Source organism: Camellia sinensis, chromosome 10 (assembly GCF_055761805.1).
Source record: "Camellia sinensis isolate YWXY chromosome 10, ASM5576180v1, whole genome shotgun sequence".
Classification (NCBI taxonomy): domain Eukaryota; kingdom Viridiplantae; phylum Streptophyta; class Magnoliopsida; order Ericales; family Theaceae; genus Camellia; species Camellia sinensis.
Genome location: NC_138970.1, coordinates 168,542,912 through 168,568,808, shown reverse-complemented (window position 1 = coordinate 168,568,808; position 25,897 = coordinate 168,542,912). Strand labels below are relative to the sequence as shown.

The window sequence follows — 25,897 nt, the reverse complement described above, 5'->3', positions numbered from 1 at the left end:
TACAAATCTTTAGATATATAAGTTAGCGTAAGGGGGATTTACGTGTACGTCTTAATAGGTGGACTTATTATCCAATAGATCCTATTATAATTAATGGCGTTTTTTTATCAAGCACTATTAAAAAACGTCACTAATTATTAATTTTCAACGACAATTTAAAATTTGTCATGAAAAATGTCACTAATTATAATTTTAGCAATAATTTAAAAAAAAGTCACTAATTTTAGCGATAGTTTAAAAAAAAGTCACTAATTTTTAACTTTCAACGACAGTTTAAAAAATTCGTCACAGAAAACATTACTAATTATAAGTTTTAGCGACAATTTACAAAAATCGTGACAAAAAAAGCCACTAATTATCAATTTTTGGTACATATACAAAAAATCGTCACAAAAAATTATTTTCGATGACGATTTTATTAGGATTTATTTTCAATAAAACTTGTTGGAAATTAAATCCAATTATTAGAATTTATTGGTAGTTTACCCTTAACGCTTAATTTGGTGTATTTAGTTGAACCTTTTTAAGACTTTTAGTAAATTTTATATATATATATATATATATATATAATGTGTATTTATATGAATATTGAATGTGAAGTGAAGAGAAAAATGTTTGAACTTTAAAAAGAGGAAAGAGAGAGTGGAAGATTGAATGCAACAAACAAAATTATGAGTGTAACAAACAAAATTTTGTGTGCAAACAAATAAATAAATGTTATAAAAAAAAAAAACTTCTATTAATTTTTTAGATCGAATTGATGGAATCAGCGGACGCGGTACATCCCTACGAAGTCCAAAAATCTTTGATCATTTTCTATCTCCAGCCATTCAATGAATAAGTCCCTTCAATCTTTCTTGCATTCTTGAAGTCTCTATCCCAATTCTTGAATATAAAATCTGCAAATCATCAGTCAGCTTGTGTTAATATGGTTGATGGACCCACTCCAACAACATCATCATGCAATGAAAATTACTTTTACTAACATTGTAATGACTAAATTTTTATATAATATTTATTTATTATCCCGTGTCTCATTATATTGAATTTCCTTTTTTAAGCATAGTATCAATACATAAATAATGTATGAAGCATCTTTCAAATTGAACAAATGATTGACTTACAATGAGACGAAAATAGAATTTCTAATTTCATTCTCTAAGACGAACTAAAGGGATGTCTCTAAATATATTGAATTTCAATTTTTATGCATGATACCAATACATAAATAATGCATTAAGTATCACAAGAACTAATGAACAAATTTAATATAAAAAATAAAATAAAATAAAATTTACCATTGTAACATTATTCTTTTATACATTCAAGTAGGAATGTGAATGGCCATAAAATATATATATATATATATATATATATAAATAAATAAAACGTCTATGACCGGATTGGTTTGATCAAATTAGACTCAACGTGACTCAACCTAAATCCATTAAAGAAAATCGATATGATAATTTAATCAAATTTGAATATGATTGGTTTGATTATTAACTATTAGAATTAAATAAATCTGATCAGACTATTTTTAAATCTTTTCTTAACAAACTTTAACTCTAATCACACTCTTAAAACAATAAATTTGTATAATGCATGAATTTTCTATCACTCGCTGTCATTATGCAATAAAACAAATTATTTTCTCACCTAGTTTCTTATATATTGTTTTATTCTTTCTCATTTTCTCTCTTTACATCCAAACTCACCTTCTATGCCATCACATCATTCTCTCTTCTTTTTATCACTTACATTTAAATTTGAATAATTAAAAAATGAAAAATAAAACTTGAAATTTTTGATTGCATATCAATTGAATCGGATTAAAATTTGAATGACATTTTATTGAATTTTTCAAAATCGAATTCAATTTGAATTCAATTTTTGTTTTTAAGCAAATTATATTCGAATTATGTCAGCTCCGAATCTGCCTACACCGGCCTAAATCCAAAGTAGCATGGAAGGTTCTATAAAAGAGAAGTTATTGAGTGGTTTTAGAATAGAGAGCTTTTTGGAAAAATTCTTTTTTTAAGAATTTTATTTTATTCAATTTATATTTTTTTTTTATTATTCTATTAAGTCTTATTTGAGATAAGAAGATCAAAACACCCTCAATTTCTTCTGTCCCTCATTAATGTTGATATTTAATGTTGATTATCATTATATTTTGGTAGTTTCCATAATCATTCATATTTCCCATATCTTCACTCCAAAAAAATGCATTAACTACACACCATTATTTAATGTCGATATAGATTACACACAAAAAATTAAATATGGTTCCTTATTTATTGTCATTATGTTTTGGTAGTTCCCGTGCATCCAAATATATATATATATATATATATTTTTTTTTTTATCAGCAAAGAAACCTTTATTGATGAAAAAATATCACATTACATCAAGAAAGGAAAAATGATGGGTGCAAAAAGTATCATAGCCAGACATACCAATCCCAACTAGGTTGCAATATACCCGCCCAATCCCTTGCTAACACGCCATCAGGAGTTGGTGAGATGCCAACCGAAGCGACTGTACATGATAACGTGAATGTTCACATTAAATGACTGTACGTGATGACGTGAATGTTCACGTCATCACATTAGATGACTGTACATTTGAATGTTCGCATCCAAATGTTGACTGTACGTGATGATGTGAATATTCACATTAGATGGCGTGGACGTGAATGTTCACATCAGATGACGTTATGATAAAGGTGATGTTAAGATTCACATCAGCATTGCATCAAATTACACAATTACAAGTCTCAACTTTCATTTGAATATAAACATGACGGTTTGTGATAATGTGAATGTTCACATTAGATGACATGAACGTAAATGTTCACATTAAATGGCATGAATGTGAATATTCACATCACATGACGTTGTGATAAAGGTGATGTTAAGGTTTACATCAATATTGTATCAAATTATACAACCACAAGCCTCAACTTTCATTTGAATATAAACATGACGTGTGAATGTTCACATCAAATGACGTTATGATAAAGGTGTTGTTAAGGTTCATATCAGCATTACATCAAATTACACAACCACAAGCCTCAACTTTTATTTGAATACAAACATGACGTGAATATTCATAATAAAAGGAGGCAATTACATGATGTGTTGTCAATTACATGATATTGATGTTTAATGTTGATTGTCATTACCAATTGCAATCACAATCACAAAAAGAGGGAAAATAACATATTATCACTGCTTAAAAGTAAGAATGTTCACATGTTGTGAACGTTCACATCATTATATTAGATGAGAGAGAATTTTCTGGAAAGATGTTATGAACGTTTACATCAAGTAAGAGAGAATTCTCAAGGCGTTAAAGCCATTAAAGAACTTTCCGTAAAGATGTCCATTTTATAAGATTATCAAATTTTTTAATAAGTTTGATGAAGATGGAGCTTTTTTGATTTAGGATTTAGGGACATTAAATATCAACATTAAAGTTAGATGAAAATGGTGCTTTTTTGGTTTAGAGTTTAGAGATATTAAATATCAATATTAAGGCCTCGTTTGAGAACAAATTTTTTTAGTAACTTTTTGACTTATTGGCTAAAATGTGATGTAAAAAAAACTAGTATGTTTGGGATATTTTTTGACTTTTTACGAAAACATGAACAAAAAGTAAAGAGAAAATAGAATTTTTGACTTTTTGGTATAGATTGTTGGTTTTTTTATTTTTTTAGTGACTTTTTGACTAAAAAAGTCACTTGTCAAACGAGGCCTAAATATCAACATTAAATATATATAAGAGCATAAGAGTTTAAAAAAATAGTGTAAATCAAGAAAAATGAATTTATGGAATAAAAGTATACATACGTGGGACTAAGTAGGTTAAAAAATTTCTTCATGGACTTCTTGGATTACAACACTTTTAGATGGGATTTATCAATAAAAATCCCTTTAGAATATTAGTTTACACCATTCAACCTATGATATTTATTATATTATTTTTCAAAAATTACACAAAAATATTAATTTTTATTGAATTAGGCTTATTTTGAGACATAGGTTAAAAGTCAATTTTTTTATTTTTTAACTTTTTAAAAATATATATATATAGAAAAATAAAGAGATAAGATGATCCAAAAAAAAATTTAAAAATTAAAAAATTAATTTTTAACTGATTGCTAAAATAAGCCTTAATCCATAAAATTTAATCGTAACATCACGTCAACTTATCCAAGACCAGCAAATAATCTCCACCACAAAAACATGTGGAGGCTGGAGTATGCATTGACGTGTTAGTGGTGTTTTAAAAGATTAATTACAAATTGATAAATAAAAAATTAGGAAAATATTTTGACTGTCAAAAATCGCTCATAATTCAACTATAAATGACATAATTTGATAAGTGTCAGTTTTTGATTGATTATATACTCAATTATATGAGACTCACCACTTTTATCGCATCATTGTTGATACATTTGTGGGTACAAAATGTGAATCTCTAACATTATTGAAAAAATTATGACTTCGCATTTTAATGTTTGTACAGTATATTATTGATTTGAAAATATATTTTTGAAAATACACACTAGAATGTAATTTTTCCAAAATATTTTTAACGGGATGGTTAAATTTATATATTAAAATATGTATTATTTATATTTAAAAAATGGTAAAAGAAAGACTAAAGTGACTGTTTGGGAGTGTTAAGAAAAAAAAAATTAAAAGTTTAATAATTTATTTGTCACTAGCTGAAAAAGTTAAATATCATATTAAGAATTATTTTTTAACAGCTTCCTAAACCCATCAACTTTTTTAACTTATAAAAAAACATAAAAAGTTAAAAAAACCACTAAAAAACCAACCATAATCACAAATCCACCCATTTTATTTTTCTATTTAATTATTTATTAATTTAGAAAACGAATGATTACTCTTAAAGTGTAATTAGAAAACGAATGATTACTCTTAAAGTGTAATTAAAATGTGTCAGGTAATGTATATACATATACATACAAGGGAGCAGCTCCTAGCCAACCCATCTTACCATCCGAATTGTTTATTTTGTGGAGCTCGTTAAACACATTATTCATTTAAAAAAGTAAATTGATCAAACATTATTGGTAGTCATTTGATTTGATTATATTTGTCTGGAAAAATTAAAATAAAATAAAATAAACGGACTATCTTTAAAATTATACAATTTGTTTATATTTTGTAGACAAATATGATCTGATCAAATGATTAAATCAACTTTCTTTTTTAGTATAAATAATGTGCACAACAAACTTAATAAGATGAAAATTGAGCTTACAATGAGCCGCATTAAACCTCTGTAGTTCAATAATATATAGGAGAGAAGTTTCTTCCCATATATTGAATATAATTTATTTATTTAAAAAAAAAAAATGAACCATGCAGTTGACCCAAATCTAAGCCAATAAGTAGACTTTCTTACTTCAAAGTGAGAGTCTATGCATCCAAAAATATGGATCAGAAATTGACTTAGAATAGTGATATATGGTTGAGATCTATTTTTTATATAGTCGGGATAATTAATCTTAACTGTAAAATGTATTTTTCGGATATTTTTCTAGGACTATATAACTTTATATATATATATATATACCTGAGCATGAATAGTGTAGAAGATTTGGTTTCCCACAGTAGTGTAACTAGCACTTACAACCTCAACTCCTTCTTCCTTAAGAACACTCAAAACTTCATGTAACTTGAATTCCTTGTCCAACCCAGTACTCAAATTCACCTCCAAAGTTGAACCCATGTTTCGCACCATCAAGACCGGTGACCTCTCCTCCTTAGAACCACCCTCATCGCCTTTGAGGGCTGCCTTTCTCCGCTTCAGCTCCTCCACATTCTGTTTAAGCTCCACCACATACTTGGTGGCTTGCTTCAACATATCACGTAATGGCAGTCCTTCCTATCCAAAAAAAAAAAAAAAAAAAAAAATCATGGACTGTTTGATGATATGTCAAAAATATATTATGTTACACGTAAATATTAGTTATAATAATAATTGATTCCGATTGTTTTCATTATTTTCATATCCGTAAGAGTGTGAAAAGAAAACCCAACTCATAAAAAATATTTTAGAAGTTCATAAAAGTCCATTTACAGACCAGGGCCATAAAAGCCGGTAAACTGTGGTTGTAACTTTAACGTGATAAGATAGCTTAGCTAGCTAAATTTCTTACTGGGTAAGCTTTGACCCGCATGAAAGGCATAACAATTTAAGCATTGTCTTTAAAGAAAGTAAAAATTTAGTGTAACAATAATGATGAGGTATTATCAATCAATAATAAAGTCACGTGATGTAATGTAGAGAGTCAACCTCATTTTTTAGGTACAATTACCTTGTCATATATATATGAAAGGTGAAAAATAAAAACTTATTAAATAGTGATACTAATAACATGGTATCACCCTTCTATTAAATTTTTTTTTTTTTTCTCAAAAAGAGACTGTGAAATGAAGATGCAGACTACCTGCACCGAGAGGCAACAATGGAGAATTTTTTGCAATGGAAAAAAGCAACGCTACGTAGATAACTTTTTGTAAAAGTAAGTCAAAAAATATATATTTTTTCTCCATGCATGAAATGTATTATCAAATTGAAGTATATATTTTCTCCATGGAGAGAGAGAGACAGAGAGAGAGAGAGACAGAGAGAGAGAGTACCTCTGAGGGTTGGTTAGGGATGAGAGAAGCAAGCTTGGAATAGAGATCTTTGAGTTGCAATCTTCGGCTTTTCTCAATTTCATTTCGATCAAGTTTTGATGAGCTACCACTCCCCCTTGGCTGCATTTTGTATTTTCTCAATCTGAGCTCTCTCTTTCTCCACAAAGCAACCAAAGATGCTATATATAGAGAGAGAGAGAGCGAGAGAGCCCAGATCCATTGTAGGTATTTGGAAAGTGAATTTTTTTATAGATTTTTTTAGTTGTAGAATATTACTTAAAAAAAAAATTGTGTTTGTGATGATAATTGAGTTTTTTTTGATTGGATGCGATATTTGTGAGAAAAAAAATGAAATATCTATAAGATTTGATGTGATATTTTGTTTGAATTTATTTTTTTAATTTTATGTCTTTTAGTAAAAAACCTAAAAAAAAAAAAATCCAAAAAATTGCTTCCCAAACACCGCCATTGACAACCTGTATGTGTATGTGAATGCACACATGCGCTCTAATTTTTTTTTGAGAGAGAGACATGGATGCTATTATTTTCTAGAGAGAGAGATTAGTTTTAGACAATTCGTCAACCTATACAAACACTATACAGACAGGATATTTATACCAGTGTCACATCACATCATTTGCTTTTCAACAGAATATAATATCTAATATTAAGCAAGAGTTCAGATTTTCTCCAGCTTCTCTCCTTATCCTTTCTCTTCTGTCTCCAATTCTTTCGGGGAATGAGTTAGATTGGGCCATCTTACCTCATTAAAAATTTATGTCCCAAATTAGCTAAAAAATAAAAGAAATAAAATTTTCTCTGACACTGGCTATCTCCCTCTTTCACCGACACACGCATACCACTCACACACTCTCTTTCCCTCACATTTTTAATAAAAAATTTAAAAAATTATATTAATCTTTTTTATTTTATTTTCATAATATATATATATATATATAAAATTTTTAATATAAAATTAATATCATTGAAAATATATCCTTAAAATAAGATTAATATTAAATATATTTTAATAAAAAATTAAAATAAATAAATATCTTATATTAAAAATTATATATTAAAATTTTTACTGTGCATATTTATTTTAATTTTTTATTAAATATATTTAATATTAATCTCATTTTAAAAGTATATATTTTCAATGCTATTAATTTATAAAATTAAAATTTTACATTAAAAATTATATATATTATGAAAATAAAATGAAAAAAATTAAAATAATTTTTTAAAATTTTTTATTAAAAATGAGAGAGGAGGGGGGAAAGGAGGAGAGAGAGAGAGAGAGTGAGTGTGTGTGAGAGAGAGAGAGCAAGTGAGTTGTGTGTGTGTGTGTGTGAGAGAGAGAGAGTGAGTAGTGGGTGTATGCCAGTGAGGGAGGCAGAAAAATTTAAAATTTTAATAATTAAAAGGATAAATATACCCTATGGTTGCACAATAATACAAAAGCTATCGTGATTCATGTGATATAATAATGGTTAGATTTGTGGAAAAATGATTATAATTTATATTTTAACAGTTTAAAGTTTATAATTATAAATATAAATTGATTTTTAATTTATAAATTAAGTTTCTTCTCTCCATTCAAAGAATAAATTAATTTTAATTTACAAAAAATTATAAATTATTTTATTAAACTGAATTAAATATATCAAAATAATTTAAATTAAATTAAAAATAAATCCTACCAATCAGGTTAAATGTCTCAAAACCACCCAACCCTACAAGCGGTTGTCGTCACCGGAGAGCAAAAATCGCATAGTACGTCGTATCAAGTATTTGTCCTTTTGCTTTTGGTCATTGTGTAAGGAGAAATTATTGTGGAAGGCCGCCGTCCAATGCAAAACATGCAATGATCCATCTAATTTCGGCGCTAGGTTTGGAAGCCGCCGCTAAAAGAACAATTATTTCTTCGACCCTCTTTTTCTCGGAAAAATATAAGGAAATGTCAAGGGAAGCATCTTAGGGGGAAAATATCCTTTCTGTCTTAAAATAATAATTTTTTTGAGCAATTTAATTTTTTTTAATAATATAATTATTACATTTTAAAATTTTTGATTTTTCAAAATAACTTTTTGATAGTACATTTTTAGAAGAATATCAATGTCATAATTTGTTAACTTTTTTATTTTCGAAAGTTATTACGGTAATTTTGAGCATGCCAGCAAGGATCAATCAGTCCTTATAGAAATTTAATTGTCAATCAATTTTCAGACGATTGTGTTTTAGTTCTTTCATACTCAATGAAGAGGACTTTTACTGGTGGCTTTGCTTAGGAGGAATAAACTGACAATGATTAAATGAAGAACAATTGCAGTATTTCATTAAGTAAAATGAAAGACTTACAATGATCCAATTCAGCATCGTAGAGATTTACAGCAACAATCTACTTGAAATTACTCCTATGAACGAAATACAGTGCAGGAATTTTAAAGTACAAAAGTACAAAGAGCAGGAAATGTAAAACTGAAAAGAAAATAAAGTAGATAAAACTAGATTTTTGAATCTGAGTCTGGGCTTTTTATAGGGCCTTCTCTGCTATTTATACTTCTCAAGGATAATTATCGAACTGCACTTCTGTGACAACCCTCACCTCTGATTAGTGTTAAACTGTGTTTGAGCATGATAAGTAATTGATTAGAATGAAATCTTAATCTGTGTGTGTGAGTGTGTTGCTTTAATTGCATTTCTATCTGTTTGTCATTTAATGATCTGTTCATGTTTTGACTTCGAATTGCAAATTGAAGGCCCTATCGGCGACCGAATCAGAAATTGATTAGTATTATATGCTAATTAGGATTTATGTGATTTTATGGTAGATTTAACTAAAATTCAATTTGGAATGATTAAATTAGATTAAATAATGTTAAACTAATTGAACCTAAGTAATTACATTATTGCCATTGCGTGGTTTAATTCAAAGCCACTACTTCTCTCACCCTTTACATTTGTTTAGCATCATTCTTCACTTTATCTTCTTAACCCAAAAACGTGAGAGAGTTGGAAGAAAATTGTTTCATCTAGAGAATAACTTGGAGAATTAGAGGAATTGAAGAAGATTTGCAAAATTGAGTTAGCATACTTAGAATTCAAGACCTGAGGTAGGAAATCCACCCTCTTGAACATGAATTTAAGTTGTTTCTTGCATGATTCATGGAAATATTGGAAATTAGAGTCAAGTTATAGCCTAAAGAGTTGAATTGAGTAGCAATATGTGCATGCATGTCCATATCATTGAGTTTTAAGATCATTTACATGAGAATTTTCACATGCATGTCCATATTTTGATTGTAGTCCATGAATTCATCATGTTTTAGAGTTCAATCTTGCATTTGATCATGTTTTGGAGCATTGGAATTCATAAGAACTCATGCATGTTATGTTCTTGCATTGTTCTTCAAGTTTCTTTGAAATTGGTGTTCAATTGGCTTATCTTTGGGCTTGATTTTACCAAATGATCTTCAAAACATGTTGTGGTATGAGCTTCCAAGTGTTTTTCAGAAAATTGACCCAAAAGGTTGAGTTTTGATAAGTTTAATTCTTGGTTTGAGCTTGGAGGCAAATCTGGAAAACCCAGATTTTGGCTTCTTCGCTCGAGTGAAGGATTCCACGCTCGAGCGAGCACCTTTGTTTTCTGAATTTCCGCTCGAGCGACGGAATGCTGGCTCGAGCGTAGATTGCAAGCTCTCAGGTTTCTGCAGACGCAGAAGCACGCTCGCGAAACGAGACGTGCGCTCGAGCGAAGAACTGTGTCTCACGCTCAAGCGAGCATCGAGCGGAGAATTTCAACAACCAGTACTTTTTGCATTTTTACAGACCGCTCGAGCAAGGAAGTCTACGCTCAAGCGACCCCTCTGTTTTGGTAAGCTCGCTCGAGCGAATAAAGCCACGCTCAAGTGAGACTCCTGTTTTCAACAAATTTTGAAAAGTGTTTTAAAGTACATTTTTGCATCCTCATTCCATCCTAGGCATTCCTAGGCCAAGTTTAAGATATCTTAATGAGGATAATGTTATAGAACCACACCAAGTCAAGTTAAGGGGCTAAGTTATTAATCCCAATGTGTAACTTAGTGTGTGTGTTCGTTCTGCAACTGTGTAAGGTTGGGATCCGAGGACGCTAACTAGCCTATCTGTAGCTCAGTACTTTGTGAGTAACAATGTTGTTAAGATACGTTCAATTATAATTATTTCTGAACGATTGATTGTACTGCTTTCTAAAATAACATTGTTTATTGAATGAATGTTTGTCCTATTTGTAAATTGTACTCGTGGCATCCATAGCAACTTACTGTTACTGCTACTGCTACAAAGATCTCTGTCAGTTCCAATATTTGGAACTACCACTGTTTATTGTTATGATGGCCATCAACTGACTGTTCGGTCTATTAAGACTTACTGTACTGTTTTGCTATTGGACGTACCACGTATGACTGTTGTGATTTCTAAATGACTGATATAGCATAAAAAATGAGCCACTGATTTACAGATGTAACTGACTGTTTTAATTACTGAAAGGACATTCATTCTTAACCCCTTTACGCATTTGTTATTCACTGGATTTTAGCTCACTGTTTATATTTATATGTAGGTGTCCAAGCACCGGACCGAAGCTAGGAACGTCAAGTTAAGTTCTCGTTTTGTCGAGCCAACCATTGTGCCTCACTTCGAGATTCCAAGTTCGTTCAAGCTAAGGATGTTTTGGGGTGTTTCAGATTCACCCTTTTGTCTCTGTTTTGTATTGACTAAATAAGACTTGACTGTACAGTTATGGTGAAGGGATTTGGTCCCTAACCTGAATGTTTGTGTATATGATGTATGTATACATGTTTTGATTATGAATGTGGCTTGTTCATAAAAGTCTTTTTGCATTTAGATTGTCACAGCTCATTGGACACCTTTTTATTACTATTTGGCTTCCGCCAGCCCCTTAACTCTGTATTATTGTCATTACTGTTAAGCAGGCCTTTGGTAGTCACGAATTACTGGCCGATTGCGATGCTAAACCCATAGGAGCGGGTTTGGGTTGTGACAACTTCTAACCGTCGAAACACTCCTCCATGATCGCTGATCATGCTGCCTTATAATTAGCCCCACTATGTCAATACCTACAGTTGGACTTCCCTCCTGATTTTGAATTTAAATGTGAGTAGCCGTTGAAGCCACATCACTTTGCATCTCTTTGCTGATCCAGTACTACGCAGATCTTATGAAAACCAATACTAACTGCCACGTATACGATCACGATCGAATGCTTGCATAGTCTTCCCGTACTGTCCTTATTCTGCCACGCGTCAAATTGTAACTGACTTATACAAAATATGTAGCCAACATAATTATACTTTTTATGTTGTTAATGAATTTCAAAGAAGAGCAAAATAGGAAATTTATATTATTTTTATACTTAATTTTTAAAAATAGACTAATATTTTGAGACAATTAAAAATAAAATAAATAACTAATATTTTGAAATAGAGGAAGTATAAGGAAATGTCCAAGAAAAGCACTTTAGAATCTATTTGGTTACACCATCTCTAATCTTTTATCAAATATTTTATTAAATTTAAATAAAAATTTGATCTGATATAATTTATTGTAATAATAAATTTAAATTTTTTATTAAATTTTGTTATAAGCATGATTGTTCGGGGGGCCATCCGCAACAAGCACGATTGTTTGGGAGAACGTCAGGACGGACGTCCGAACATGAATAGAATTTGACATTCAGATAAAAAAAGTCTAATTGTCCAAGAGGATGTCTAGGCGGACGTTCGACCCAACAATCACCTACAAAATTTGATGGAAGGTGAAAAATTCTCTTAATTTGATGAAAAATTTAACTCTCCCTTGATTTGATATCGATTTGATGAAACGGTTAGAGTACCGTTTTAACAAATTTTTTTATCAAATTTAAATTTGAGAAAACATTTGATGAAAGATTAGAAATAGCTTTAGAAAGCAAAATTAATAAAGTATAAGAGAAAAAAAAATTAGTTCAAAAGAAAAGAAATAAATATATATGTATATATTTTTCCCCGTAAGTATTTGATTAGGATGATGAAAAAACGTATAAAAAAAATTACAGAAATTTAAAATTTAAATTATATATAATTATTATATGGACAAATTTAAATTTTATTTGTTTCCTTATATTTTTAACAAGAAATTATAAATTTAGTTACAATGTTAATATGACTTGTACTAGAAAATTCTCTTTCTCTTGCTTTATACTATTTTCATACTAAGCAAACACTTCAGAGTAATTATTTAGTCCTCGTTTGGCAAGTGGATTTTTTTGAATTTTTTACTAAATTAGTCATAAAAAGGCAAAATAGGCTAAAATCAATAAGACAAAATATCATATCTAAACTATAATCATTTTATTTTTTCTCTCACAAAAATTTTAAAAAAAAACTAAAAAAAAATAACCCAAATAAACTTTTTAATCCCAAACTAAAATAATAATAAAAAAACTAAAAAATCAACCTATTTTCCAAATGAAGCCTAGTCCTCTAAGAATTTCAAAGTGAGAGTGTTCTCATCCAATAACAATATACATGGCCCAAAAAAATTAAAAATATATATATAAAAAAAAAAATGAGAAAGCAAGATTAGTTGAATATAGAACCACAGCCTTCCCGAAACACTAAGGCTTGGTTTGTTTTTAGGGAAAAAAGAAAAAAAAAATGGAAACTAGCTTGATAAAAATAAATATTAAAAAGATTTTTTTTATTTTTAAAATTTAGTTTTGGCCTTCCAAATGATAAAAATTATGTAAAAAATGATAAATATTTTTTACTTTTTTAATTTCTTTCACCAAATTAATTTTTAATTTTAAAAAAAAAATCTTAAATAAATTTTTGAAAATCAAATTTTATCTAAATAATTTATGTACGACCACTACAAAACCAGCCCCTCCTCACCTTTTAATGCCACCGGCCAGGCCCTCTCCACCTTTTTGGACACCACCAATGGATAGAGGATGAGATGGAGAGAGAGATGGAGAGACATTAGTATGTTTGTGTATATGAATAATAATGACCCATAATTAAAATTTGGAGAAATTACTACAACAATAACAAAAAATTTAGGATTTGAGTTTGATAATAAATTAAACCTTAATTTTTTTATTTTGTTAATTTAAATCTTAATCTTCTGATTCATTTTCGATATAAACCATTTGATTACTTTTATTAAGTAAAACTAACTGAAAAAGTATATTTTATTCAATTATTAAACTCAATGTAAGTGTACGACAAATATCTAAAATACCCGTTTTTATTGAGTATTAATTACTAAAATACATTTTTTCAATAGTTTCACTTAACAACAATGTGCAAAAGATTTACATTAAAAACAAATTAAAAGATTAATATTTAAATTGATAAAATTAAAAAGTCAAAATTTATTTTGTTATATCCGAAGTTTTTTTTTTAATAATTTTCTCTTAAAATTTTAATAATAATTGGTAAAATAATGGCCCTGTTTGGTAGAACTGTGGGAAAGTGCTTATAGCTTATGTCTAAACAGCTTATAGCTTATAATTATGAACATAAGCTGATTTCTGACTTATAAATTAAGCATCTCTTGCCCCACTCAAAGAATAAGTTGATTTCTGACTTCCAAAAAATTATAAGCTATAAGCTATAAGGTAAACCAAATACATCAAAATAACTTAAATTAAACTGAAAATTGAAATAAACTGTTTTTAAATTCTGCCAAACAGACACAATGTGAAACACGTTCGTAAGTAGTGGCAATTATAATGCAAAAAAAGTCATTGATTGTGATTGAGGCATACTATTTAATGCATTATTAGTTCATTACACACAGCGGTTTGGGGTTTTTTTTTGTGGTTTTTTTTATTTGTTTGAATTTTTTAGTTAATGTGTTTGGAAAATTATTTAAAAAATTGTTTTTGTGTGATTGAATTTTTTTTAAGGAGAATTATGTATAAAAAAAAATTAATTACCTAAAAGTCCTATTTATAAATGTTATAGTAGTTTAAGTCTTATCTAAAAAAATTTCAACCAATAAATCCTATTTATTAGTAAAACTGATAATATTATTAGTTTTTTTCAATTTTCAGACTAAGAACATTATCAGTTTTACATAGTAATATTTCAGATAATTATTTTACTAACTGATGAAAAAAAGAGTATGAGATTAAATGTTTTTATCCTTCTATTTATTGGTTTGATTCAACTATCCAAAAAAATCGAAAATATTATCTGTTTTTTCCAGTTTTAAAACTGATAACATTATCAATTTTTCATTTTTATAGATTTTTTTTTACAATTTTGCATATTAATTTTCCATCATTGTTCTCCTTTATAGACACAAAATTTTTAGTTTTGCACAAAAATAATTTAGTTTTTTCAATTTTTTCAAAAAAAGAAAAAAAACTGCGCTTGGTTTTAGTTTTTTGAAAATTGAGTTTTTTATTTTTTGTGTTTTTTTATTTTTAGTGAATATTTTTAAAATTTTAAGTAATTTTTTTACTTTTCTAGATACACCTTACTTTGATATATCTAAATAATAAAATATTTGTGAAAAAATATTTTAAAAAATTAATAAATACACAAAAATAGGAAAAATGTACTGAATTTTCTTTTCTTTTCTTTTCTTTTCTTTTCTTTTTGTATTTTTGTTATTTAGTGAATTTTTTAAAGATTCTTTTCACAAATATTATATTTCTTAAATGTATTTATGTTAGGTGTCTAAAAAAAATTTTTTAAAAAAATTGCTTCAAGTATAAAAAAATTCATTGAAAACAAAAAAATAAGGAAAATAAAAAAGTAAAATTTTCTGAAAAGTATTTTTTGAAAATCAAAATGAAACAAGCTAATTAGCTTTTTTTTTATTGCACATAATTTTTTTTTCGGTTTTTTCAATTTGAAAGTCGATGTTTTAAAGTTTTGAAAATCAAAATAAATGTCAAATTATCATGTTCCTTTATAGATAATCATAAATGATGAACAATCATTATTTAAAGAGCAATTATGACTATTAAAAATTTAAGAGGACTTGAAGGTTCAAAAAAATCTTAATTAAGACTTAATGGAGTATAAATTCATAAAATAAGACTTGTGTGTAAATTCTCAAAAAAAAACCCTCAGGGCTTGACTCTTACCATAATACATCCTAAATCAAAATCTTTTGATTTTTTTTCAACATAAATTATTTCTCTAAAAAAAAAAAAAAAAAACAAAACAAAACAAAACAAAATTGGCATGTTAGTCATTAAATTCAATAAAAAATATTATTTTAGATATTGCATGTTGTTGACACTATATTTTATTATCTGTCAGGCCAAATCTATTCTAATTAGTTGTGGCTTAAGTTTACTGATTGTGACTTGTTGATCATAACCAAATCTAATCTCATTGATTGTGACCTGTCGATTTTAGTCTATTGATTCAAATCATAAATCATCTTTTTAATTTATATGACCAAATTTGTTTTTATTATTATTGTTATTGTTATTGTTATTTGTTTTTTGCAAAAACCATGGCAGCAATATGTTTCTTGCAAGTTAGTTGTCCAATTTGTAAGCATCAAATGGTGGCACCACATCCAGCAAAAGTTGAGGCAACCACCATCTTCTTTTACGTGCCAATCATGGCAATGTGCATGAAGAAAACAAAAACGACTCTAGGCAATTTACGTGCCAATCATGGCAATGTGCATGAAGAAAACAAAAACGACTCTAGGCAATTTATTAAAATCATGATGGTCTCTAAATAGGCAAAGAGAAGATGAGCAAAAGGACCTTCAATCAAATTCACAACATTTGTAAAATTTAGGAATAGTATAACTTATATAGGATTAGTTCTGTAACTTAGGAGTAGATTATCTGTAATTTCAGTACTTGTAACTCAATTTGGACTTGTCGATTGTATTTCTATGAAACTTGTAATTTCATTATTGTAATTAAGTGACAAGTTAAAGTGTTATAAATCACATTTTCAGTTTGTTCATTTTTATTTCTTCATATTACAACATCCAAAGAAATTCTTGAATCTATCAAGGCATAAGACACCAATCACATTACATAATCAGTTTGTTTGTTTGTAAAAATCGGTTTCTCCGTCGAATCCACTCATATCGATTTGACCCAAATTAAATTTTTGCTAACATATTTTGCACATCCAATGGGACTTGTCTAATTTGGAGTAATGCAAAGAAGGAGCAAACGAATATGCATAGAGATCCAAAATTGGGCCAAACTAGTGGCTCATACATAAAAATCATAAATGTTTTTCTTCTTCGAACAGAGCAATTATTGAAAAGCATGTTTCTACATGAAAGACAAGAATTTGTTGTAGAAATGAAAGCCATATTAGAATTCAATTTGTCTAAAAAACTACGAACTGTTTTTCATGAAGAGCCAATGTATGAAAATAATGTGGCTCAAGGGATCAACACACCAAGTCATGAAGATACAATGATTTTGAAGAGTTTTCATAAGTTATCAATGGCTAAAATTATAAAAACATCATATTCTCTTGAAAAATGTTAAAAATCCATCACGAGATGATGGTGAATATTTACATGGGGACATAATTTTAAGCCAAAGATGGCTAAAAATTATGATCATAGGGGGCATGCACTACAAGAAAAGTGGGTTTAAAAGACGGAAGCATTTATGACGGCACACTTGCAGTCTCAAAAAGTGACTTTTTGAGACGGCACAACTTGTCGTCGCAAAAAAAGTGAGTTTTTGCGGCGGCACAACTTGCCGTCGCGAAAAATGTGAGTTTTTGCGATGGCACTATTTACTGTCGCTGAAAAATATAGTATTTGAGACGGTAGAAAATGTTGTCCCGAAAAATGAGAGTATTTGCGACGGCACCAACTGCCGCCGCAAAAAATATATATATATATATATATATTGTGCCTCTGAGACAGCTTCATAAATATACAGTTACAAAATGGTTTGAATAAATGCAACGGTATTTCTCTGTGGTAAAAAAAATTAAAAAAAAACGACGTCATCTTACTCTTTTAATATAACATTTCTCTCTTCACTCATTTTTTCATCTTCCTTTCTCTCTGTCTCTGTCTCTGTCTCTGTCTCTTCTCTTTCTCTTCTCTTTCTCTCTTTCACTCATCACTCTTCTTTCTCTGTCTGTTTGTCTCTCTTTCTCTCTCTCTCTCTCTCTCTGTGTCTTTTGCTCATCTCTCTTCTCTCTATCTCTCTGATATGTCTTCTCTCTCTGTCTCTCTTGCTCATCTTTCTTCTCTCTATCTCTCTCATCTCTTTTCTCTCTCTGTCTCTCTCGCTTATCTCTCTATCTCTATCTCTCTCTCTCTCTCTGTGTGTCTCTCTCGCTCATCTCTCTTTTCTCTCTCTATCTCTCTCTTTTTCTATGTCTCTATCTCTCGTTCATCTCTTTTCCCTCTCTTTCTCTCTCTTTTTGTCTATCTCTCGCTCATCTCTTGTTTCTCTCTCTTTTTCTATCTCTCTCTTTCTCTCTTTGTCTCTTTGTCTCTCACTCTCTTTTATTCATCACTTTTCTCTCTCTCTATCTGCATGTCTATTTGTCTATCTGTCTCTCTCTCTCCCTCATTGTGTTCGCCTTACTCACTCTCCCCCTCTCATCTTCTCTATTTACCGAGCTCTCTTTCGATTTATCGAGATACTACAAGAAAATGTACTTTTAGCAACCACTTTGTCTCCCTCTCTCCCATCACTCCCTCTCTCTCTCTCTCTCTCTCTCTTCTCTATCTGTCTCTCACTCATCTTTCTCTCACCACCCATCTCTTCTACCACCTTCACCACTACCGCAAATGTCATTCCACTACCACCACTACTACCACTGTTGTCACTCTACCTCTACGACTATCATTACCACCACCATCACCACCACTCCACTACCACCACTACTACTACCATTATGTCTCTTCTACCACCGCTCTCTATCTCCTCTACCACTACCGAAACTTCACCACTAATCTCTTTCGCCATCACCATCACCACCACTATCATCTCTTATCCACTACATTCATCACTATTGTCGCTCCCTATCTTCTACCACAAAAAATTAGTTCCTGATTTTTAGTAACAAAAAGAAAAAATGGGTCGTAGAAAATATTTTTCATTGACCACAAAAAATTAACTTTATTTTAATAGAAAATATTTTTCATTAAAATGTTACCCCTACTTCTACCAAATAAAAAATAATAATAATAATAATTTTTTATTCATTAAAATAAAAATGAAATAATTAAATTTTCAACCTTAGTAATTAAAATAAAATTTAAAAAAAAAAAATCATTAACTATAAAAAAAATTATTTTAACAAAAAATAAAAAAATTGGCATCGGCGAAAAGAGCCGTCTTATTGTTTAAATATTCATTTATGACCAAAACCTTAAAAAAAAAAATCAATCCCGCTCGGTTTCCCCCCTTTTTTTTTCCATTCCGCTTCTCACAAAACCAAAAACCCCCAATCCCCAATCTCTTGAACGAAAATCCCCAATCTCAAAAACCAAAAATCCCTAATCTCTTCTCTCTCTCTCTCTGTCTCTCTCTCTCTCTTTCCGGCGAGCGGCGACAGACGACGGTGAGCGACAAAAATCCCTAATCTCTTGACCCTTTGTTTCTCTCATTTTTCTATCTCTATTTTCTCAACCTCTCTCTCTCTCTCTCTCTCTCTCTCTCTCTCTCTCTCTCTCCATTTATTTTTTAGGGTTTCGTTCTACTTCTCAATGGAAAATCCAGAGGAATCGAACACCCTTATTCAAAGGCACTCAGCATAGACGATGATGAGAAGAGAGCCACCAAGCCAATCGCAACTCCTCCTCCTCCTCCTCCGCCTATTGTGGGGGCAGAAAAGCATTCTCCACCGGTAGCTTCCGGCAACCCCTATTGGACAGCCGACGGATTGCCGCTAGGGCACGACAGCGTCATGGGCGAACCTCTACGTCGAGCTCAGTGGGACTTCAGCCTCTTCACTTGTCTCTGTCCCAACAATGAGTTCTGCAGCAGCGATCTTGAAGTTTGTGAGTTAAAATTTTAAATTTTGTGAGTTTGATGCTCAATGGTGATGGGTTTTCCTATTTAATTTTCCCAATTTGATCACTAATTGTTAATTTTTCCCATTGTGAAATTGGCTAATGAAGTCGAATATTACATATGTATGTTTGCATTGGTATGTTTATGCGTGTGTAAATGCATTGACTGTTAATGGATAGAGAAGGAAATTGATTGGCTGATGAATTATTTATTTATTTATTTTAAAATAATTATGGAGTCTGATGTAATTGGACCTAGTGTAGACACCCCATTTTTGATCGTCCTCAAGACTTGGACGTCATCGTTTGAACACTCGATGATTATTCATGTTTGTGTTCATCCTGAGTTCTCGGAGGTCTCGATCACGCGTCTTGCCTCAAGACCTCTCGACTTGCCTGTTTTGTATTTGGTTTTGCACCAAACACTAGTGTTTTTGCTTCTGAGGATGGAAAATGGCTTGTTAGCCATCCCACACCTCACCGGCCATGGCTTGAGGCCACCGGCCCTGTTTTGTTGTTACCGGCCATTGGTTATGGCCGATTAGCACTTTTTATGGTTGGCCGACCATTGTTTTGGTCAATTTGTCATTTTTGGCTGGCCGATCACTGTTCATCTGCCTTTGGCAGATATTTTATGCCAGCTGTGATAGCTAGCATTCACTTTGCACCCCCTCCATACACGTGTATGGAGGGATTTCACTCTTACTTAGCTTGTTTTGTAAGCTTTGCAAGAGTAAATCTCTATAAAATGAGGGATTCTCCTCCCTCCTCAAAGGTTTCAAGAAGTTCCAGAGCTCTGAGATTAGGGTTAGAGGATTGTATATCTATTCTATCTCTATATCTCCTTCTCCTTTCATTTTGTGTGTGTTTAAGGTCTTTTTGTTCATAGTTTTGCATACAAACACCTAGTGCTACACTTTCCTTTAGCTACTGAGGTACTAAGGAGTTATTTTCAGAGTTCTTGAGTTGATTTAAGCTTGGAAAGGCTGCTGGAGCCTTATTCTTGAAGGTGGTCTGCAAGGGTGAGATTCTTGCTCTTTATTCCCCATTTTTGCATAAGCCTTTTGCCTATCTTGCATCTGTTTTTGAGCTTAGTCTATAACTGATAAAAGTTCTGAATTTACTTGCTTAAAATAGTTGTTTAAGGTTGCTTTGGTGTTTGGGATCGTTTACCCCCCTTAGGCCTTGCTTGGCCTCCTTTTTGTGCTATTTTTGGTGAGCTCCGGGACCATCTTGTATTGGCCTCCTCACCACTGAAATCCCTCTGGATTTCAGTGGTGAGGGTGATGTTTTGAGGTCCTAAGAAGGAGAGGGCCATTCCCTCTCCTTGTTGTCTTCAAAACTTGTCATTTTAGCCTCATGTGTGAGCACCTTTCTTAAGTTCATGTTGGCCATGTCTTAGTTTTTTATTTGTGCTTATTTTGTCATGATATAGCACTGTTTCAAGTTGGTTTAGATACACCATGCATGCTTTGCATACTTGTCTTGTAATGCCATGAAATTGCTTTAACATGCTTTGTGCTTTGAGCCTTGTTTTTTAGCATGATTTTGGCTTAGCTTTGTGAAGCTTTTATGCATATGTTTTAGTGTGCTTAAGGTCTGACTTTGGTTATTTGGGTCGTCCATGATTTGCTTTGTATAGCTACCATACAATCCCCTTTATAGGCCTTGAGTGTTGGCCTCTCTAGCATGCTCTCCTTGCATCATTTCAGTGGTTTGGCATCACTTATTATGTCATTTCAGTCCATATGGTATGCTTGCATGCTTGCATTTGATACTCCTTTGATGCTTCAAAAGGTTTATGTTTTATGCTCCATGTTTGGACCATTATGTATGCTTCCATGTATAGGCCATTTAAATGCCATCTAAGTGTGTTTTGGGCTTTGTCTCGACCTATATTGGGACTGTTTTGAGTCCCCTCGACCCTTTGGGACTCGCCTTGCATAGCCATGGTTTGATCCCTTAGGATAGCTTTGAGCTTTGGACTTTGGTTGCATGCTTTGATTGCTTTGTTTAGTTGGTTTGGCACCATCCTTAACATGATTTTCAGAGTTTGACATGCTTGTCATTGGTCCATGATCATCTCCTTTTAAGTGTGCTTAAAAGTCCCCTCTTTGTGCTTAAGTGTTGGACCATGTTCGCATGCATGCTTGTATGTAAATTTGCCTTCATTTCTATAGCATTTTGGCTACTTATTTAGACACGGCTGAGGCTTGTCCATATTAGTTTAAGTCCACCGTTTGCATGTTGTTCAAATGTTGTTACATTGCTTCATGCTTGCATGTTTTGGTTGCATAGTGTTTTGCATGCTCATCGCTTGCATTATTGATACATGCTTAGCTATATTGCATTTTGTTGCATTGCTTGAGCTATATGGCATGTTGTTTCATGCTTAGGTTGTAACGTATTTGGCATGCATTCTCTCTTTTAGTTGCCTAGCATGTTGTTGCATGTTTTGCCATTGATATGTTGTTACATGCTTGCATGTGTGCATGTTTGCCTTCATGTTCATATTGCATGCTTAGCTTACATGCTTAGGTTACATTTGGCATGCATGCCTTGCCTCTTGAATCCCCATGATAGAGGTTGGGCCCCTTAGGTGTTTGTTTGCATTTCATTTGACACCAAAATGCACAACTTGATTTCTTGGGCCATCATGCATCGGAATGCGTGATTGGTGGCCCGAGGGTCGAGGGCCATCCTCCTTTAAGTCATGAATATGATAAGGAGTGTGGTGGTGCAAACATTTGCTTTGAATTGCATTGCCATGCCTTGTTTGCCCTCTACTGCTGTCAAAACGGATTCTGCAGGAAGATATGGTCGACTGACCATTCTCAGTGCCGGCCGACTAAATATCTTTGGCCGAGGGCCATACCAATGGTCGATGACCAGTTTTCCCTAGCCAGTGGTGTTTCCTCTTGGTCAGTGACCTTCCACAGTGATCAAAAAGTGATTCTGGAGCATCATTGAGACTTGCACAATTTTCAGAGGAGCAGAGCAGGGTAAACAGAGGCAGCTTGTGCATGGTGGTGGATTTCCGAGCGAAGCCGAGCACGCATGCATTGGACCCTCTTCCCGAGGATGTTTTACCGCTTTATTAGCTTAGTTAATTTGCTTAACTAGTTAAGTGGTCTGTAACTATTTAATTAGCTTGTTAGTTAGTTAAATTTGTATTATTCTTTTGGTCCCTCCGAGAGAGGGCGAATTGTGTAATAAGTGTGCGTGTGTGTGATGCATGTCTTCCAACCCCCACTTCTTTCTCCCTTTTACTTACCTGCTTTTGATGGTTAGTATTAGGGTATATTTCAATTAGCATCCTTATACTATGCATGTGTACATTCATTCATTTATATTGCATGCACCCAGCTCGGTACATCATACTAATCACATAGTATTTCAAAATCTAACTTGAATACATGTTATCTGTTGCATTTCACATGCCATCTATAGATTAGCCGAGTCTATTCTAGCTGCATTTTGCCTGCGATGCATTAGCCATCTTAACATGGACTTGGATCATACATTTGATTACTAACATGTTCTTTGTTTTGGCTTGGAGTACACTGTGAGTGTTTTTTGCTTTAGCATCTCGCACGTATGTGAACGTTAACATGAAAGCATGCTTGTCATGAGGCTAACTGTTTAGTTGATTTACTGCCTGAATGCCTGTGGGTGAAGGTTGGATTGTTTGAATTGGAATAATTCATTGAAATCCGTATTTTAGCCTACTTACGAGTAGCAAATCTCAAATCATTTCCAAACAACGGATATGCGATGCTTTGTTCCAAATTAGGCGATCTAGTCTATACTTTTGTGTTGTGCGCGTCACATAGTAATTCTCGGCTAATAAATCGGAATAAGAACACATAATGTTTTCAAAAATCGATGTCATGGTTAGTAGAGGTCGATCTTTAATCGGGCGAGCGGGGGTGCTCATAGCTGACCTTCTCCAACCGTACCCAAGTTGCCGAGTCGAGGCAACTTTGGTGATGATGGGCACGTGGCCTTAGGCAACGAGTCAGGGTTTCCTAAATTTTCTCAAAATAAATATTTAGGTGGCGACTCTGTATCTGGCAAAGTAGTCCATGTTTGGCACTTCTTTCTAAAAAAAAATCGATTTTTCAAAACGATTTGCCGGATTTGGACTCTTTGATGATTCATCGGTCTTGCATTGCACTCTGCGAGATTAGATACAGGACCGTGACTATTTGAGTCCGAACTGTAGCATGAAGCCCACGGGCGCGTCTACACCTGGTGATATCATTCTTTGTGTAGATTGATATGATTGTCATGAGATATATGATTGCAAATTCAAATCTGAAATATTTATGATACATCAATTGATTATTATCACTATTAATTGTAGCTGAATTTATGATGAAAGAAAAAATGCGTAGTGTGTGAAAGAGCATCAGATTTTCGTTCTTTTTTGTACATGGCAATTTTCTTGACAGTAGTCATGCTAATTGAGGAGTCGAATTTCTCCATATATATATATGTGTGTGTGTGTGTGTGTGTGTGTATCATATTTGATCATAGTGATTATTTCCTGAATAACTATGTTTTCGTGTTGGTTGGATCATTTTTTCTGATCTGGTAGTAATATTAAACTCGTGTCTTTTGTGTATTTCTTGAGCTAATCCTTTGTGTATTTCTTGAGCTAACTTATGCAATTTAAATATATAGACTTTGTAATTAAGTTTGTTGGGAGGGGAAATGTTGCATCTTCCAAAAAAAAAAAATCTTTTTTGGGATAGAAATTCTCATCCCAAAATGCACTTTAGGAAAAGTAATGACTAGGCCCCTAGAATTCGTCTCTTTTGTTAATTGTCGCTGCCTATCATGTATGCAATTGTGAGCCTATACAATGTTAAAAGGGAAAACTAAGTCCCTCCCTAAACAACAGCTTAATCCATTTGTAACAGTTGGTTATCTTTTAATCATTCTGAAAAACAGTTAGATGTTCTTTTTGTCTATTTATTTAATTAATAACCAGTCTTTGGGACTACTAAGGCTGACTAAGATGCATATGTAACTTTTGGGTGGGCATGTAAGTTTTATTTAATTCCTCTTTGTAGCATATATTGATTGCACTTCTCTCGCTTTAGTCTTCTGTCTTGCTCAAATAGAGCAAATTGTGCTTGGCTTAGGCAAAACACTGTAATTGAAGTGGTTCTTTATGCCTTGGAGTATGTGGGCATATTATTCTATGGAGTATTTTTTTGGGAAATCTAATTCGTTGACTGTTACCTCTGAGATGATGGTCTTTTACCGGCCACGGCTATGTCTTTTAGCATTATGTTCTTTTGATTTGTGACATATATTTGAATTAAGTCTGCTATATTTGAAGGACTATTGCCATCATATCATCTGTGTTTGATCTTTTTATGCAACCCTTTTATGCCATATTATAGGAGTTTTCTCATCGATCCATTTGTATTCAATATTTGATCTTTTTATGCAACCCCCTATGTAGGAGTTTCCTTAGCTATCTATTCATCTATATATCTAAGTATAAATTTATTTTCAATCATTGTAACAAACTAGTCAACTGCAATTAAAGCTTAAATTGTAACTTGATTCTGATATGTTAGTCACTGTATATTAGCTTCTGTAGGCAGTCTCACATGTGCATTCCATACTTGAGAGGCCTTGCATGGTTGCCATGCATAATTCTACTAGGCCCAACTGAAGTAAATCACACATCCAAGGCTTCACATGCGGTGGGAAGCTTGTTTCTTATCCAATTAAGCAGGAAGGAATGGTAGTATCATGTGTAAAGACATCTGAAGTTGTCCTGGCAACTAAATCTGATGGTGAGTTGCTTTGCTTAAAATTTATATGCAGGTTTAGTCTATTTTGGTTAAAAAAATGTTCTGCCACTCTAATCTTATGCACTGTTGTTATATTCTCTTGATTTTAGCAGATATCTGATTTTATTTTTTATTTTTCCAAATCCCTTTCGTGATTACTAACAATTTCATTCTTAATAAAATAAAATAAAAAGTGAGACATTTGGTACATTGATGAATTTAAGTGTTTTTAGGTTTTTATTTGAAGTTGGAGTTTGTTCTTACCCTTATTCTTACTAATTTGTTGGGTCTATGAGTAAAGAGTAGTCTAGGGAGTCTTTATTTTATTTAGATGTGTATTAGATATACACACACATTTAATTGTATGGT

At 31.8% G+C, this 25,897-nt stretch overlaps 1 protein-coding gene across 1 annotated transcript; it reads right to left on the bottom strand.

Moving 5' to 3' along the window:
• Positions 1-601: 601 nt before the first annotated feature.
• LOC145788691 (transcription factor bHLH167-like) lies at positions 602-6,985 on the bottom strand. Its single transcript, XM_082893474.1, has 3 exons — positions 6,684-6,985; positions 5,614-5,925; positions 602-899 (listed from the first exon to the last, which is right to left on the bottom strand). The coding sequence occupies exons 1-3, from the start codon at positions 6,807-6,809 to the stop codon at positions 831-833; spliced, it is 507 nt and encodes a 168-aa protein (XP_082749600.1). The 5' UTR covers positions 6,810-6,985; the 3' UTR covers positions 602-830.
• Between the last annotated feature and the right edge of the window lie 18,912 nt (positions 6,986-25,897).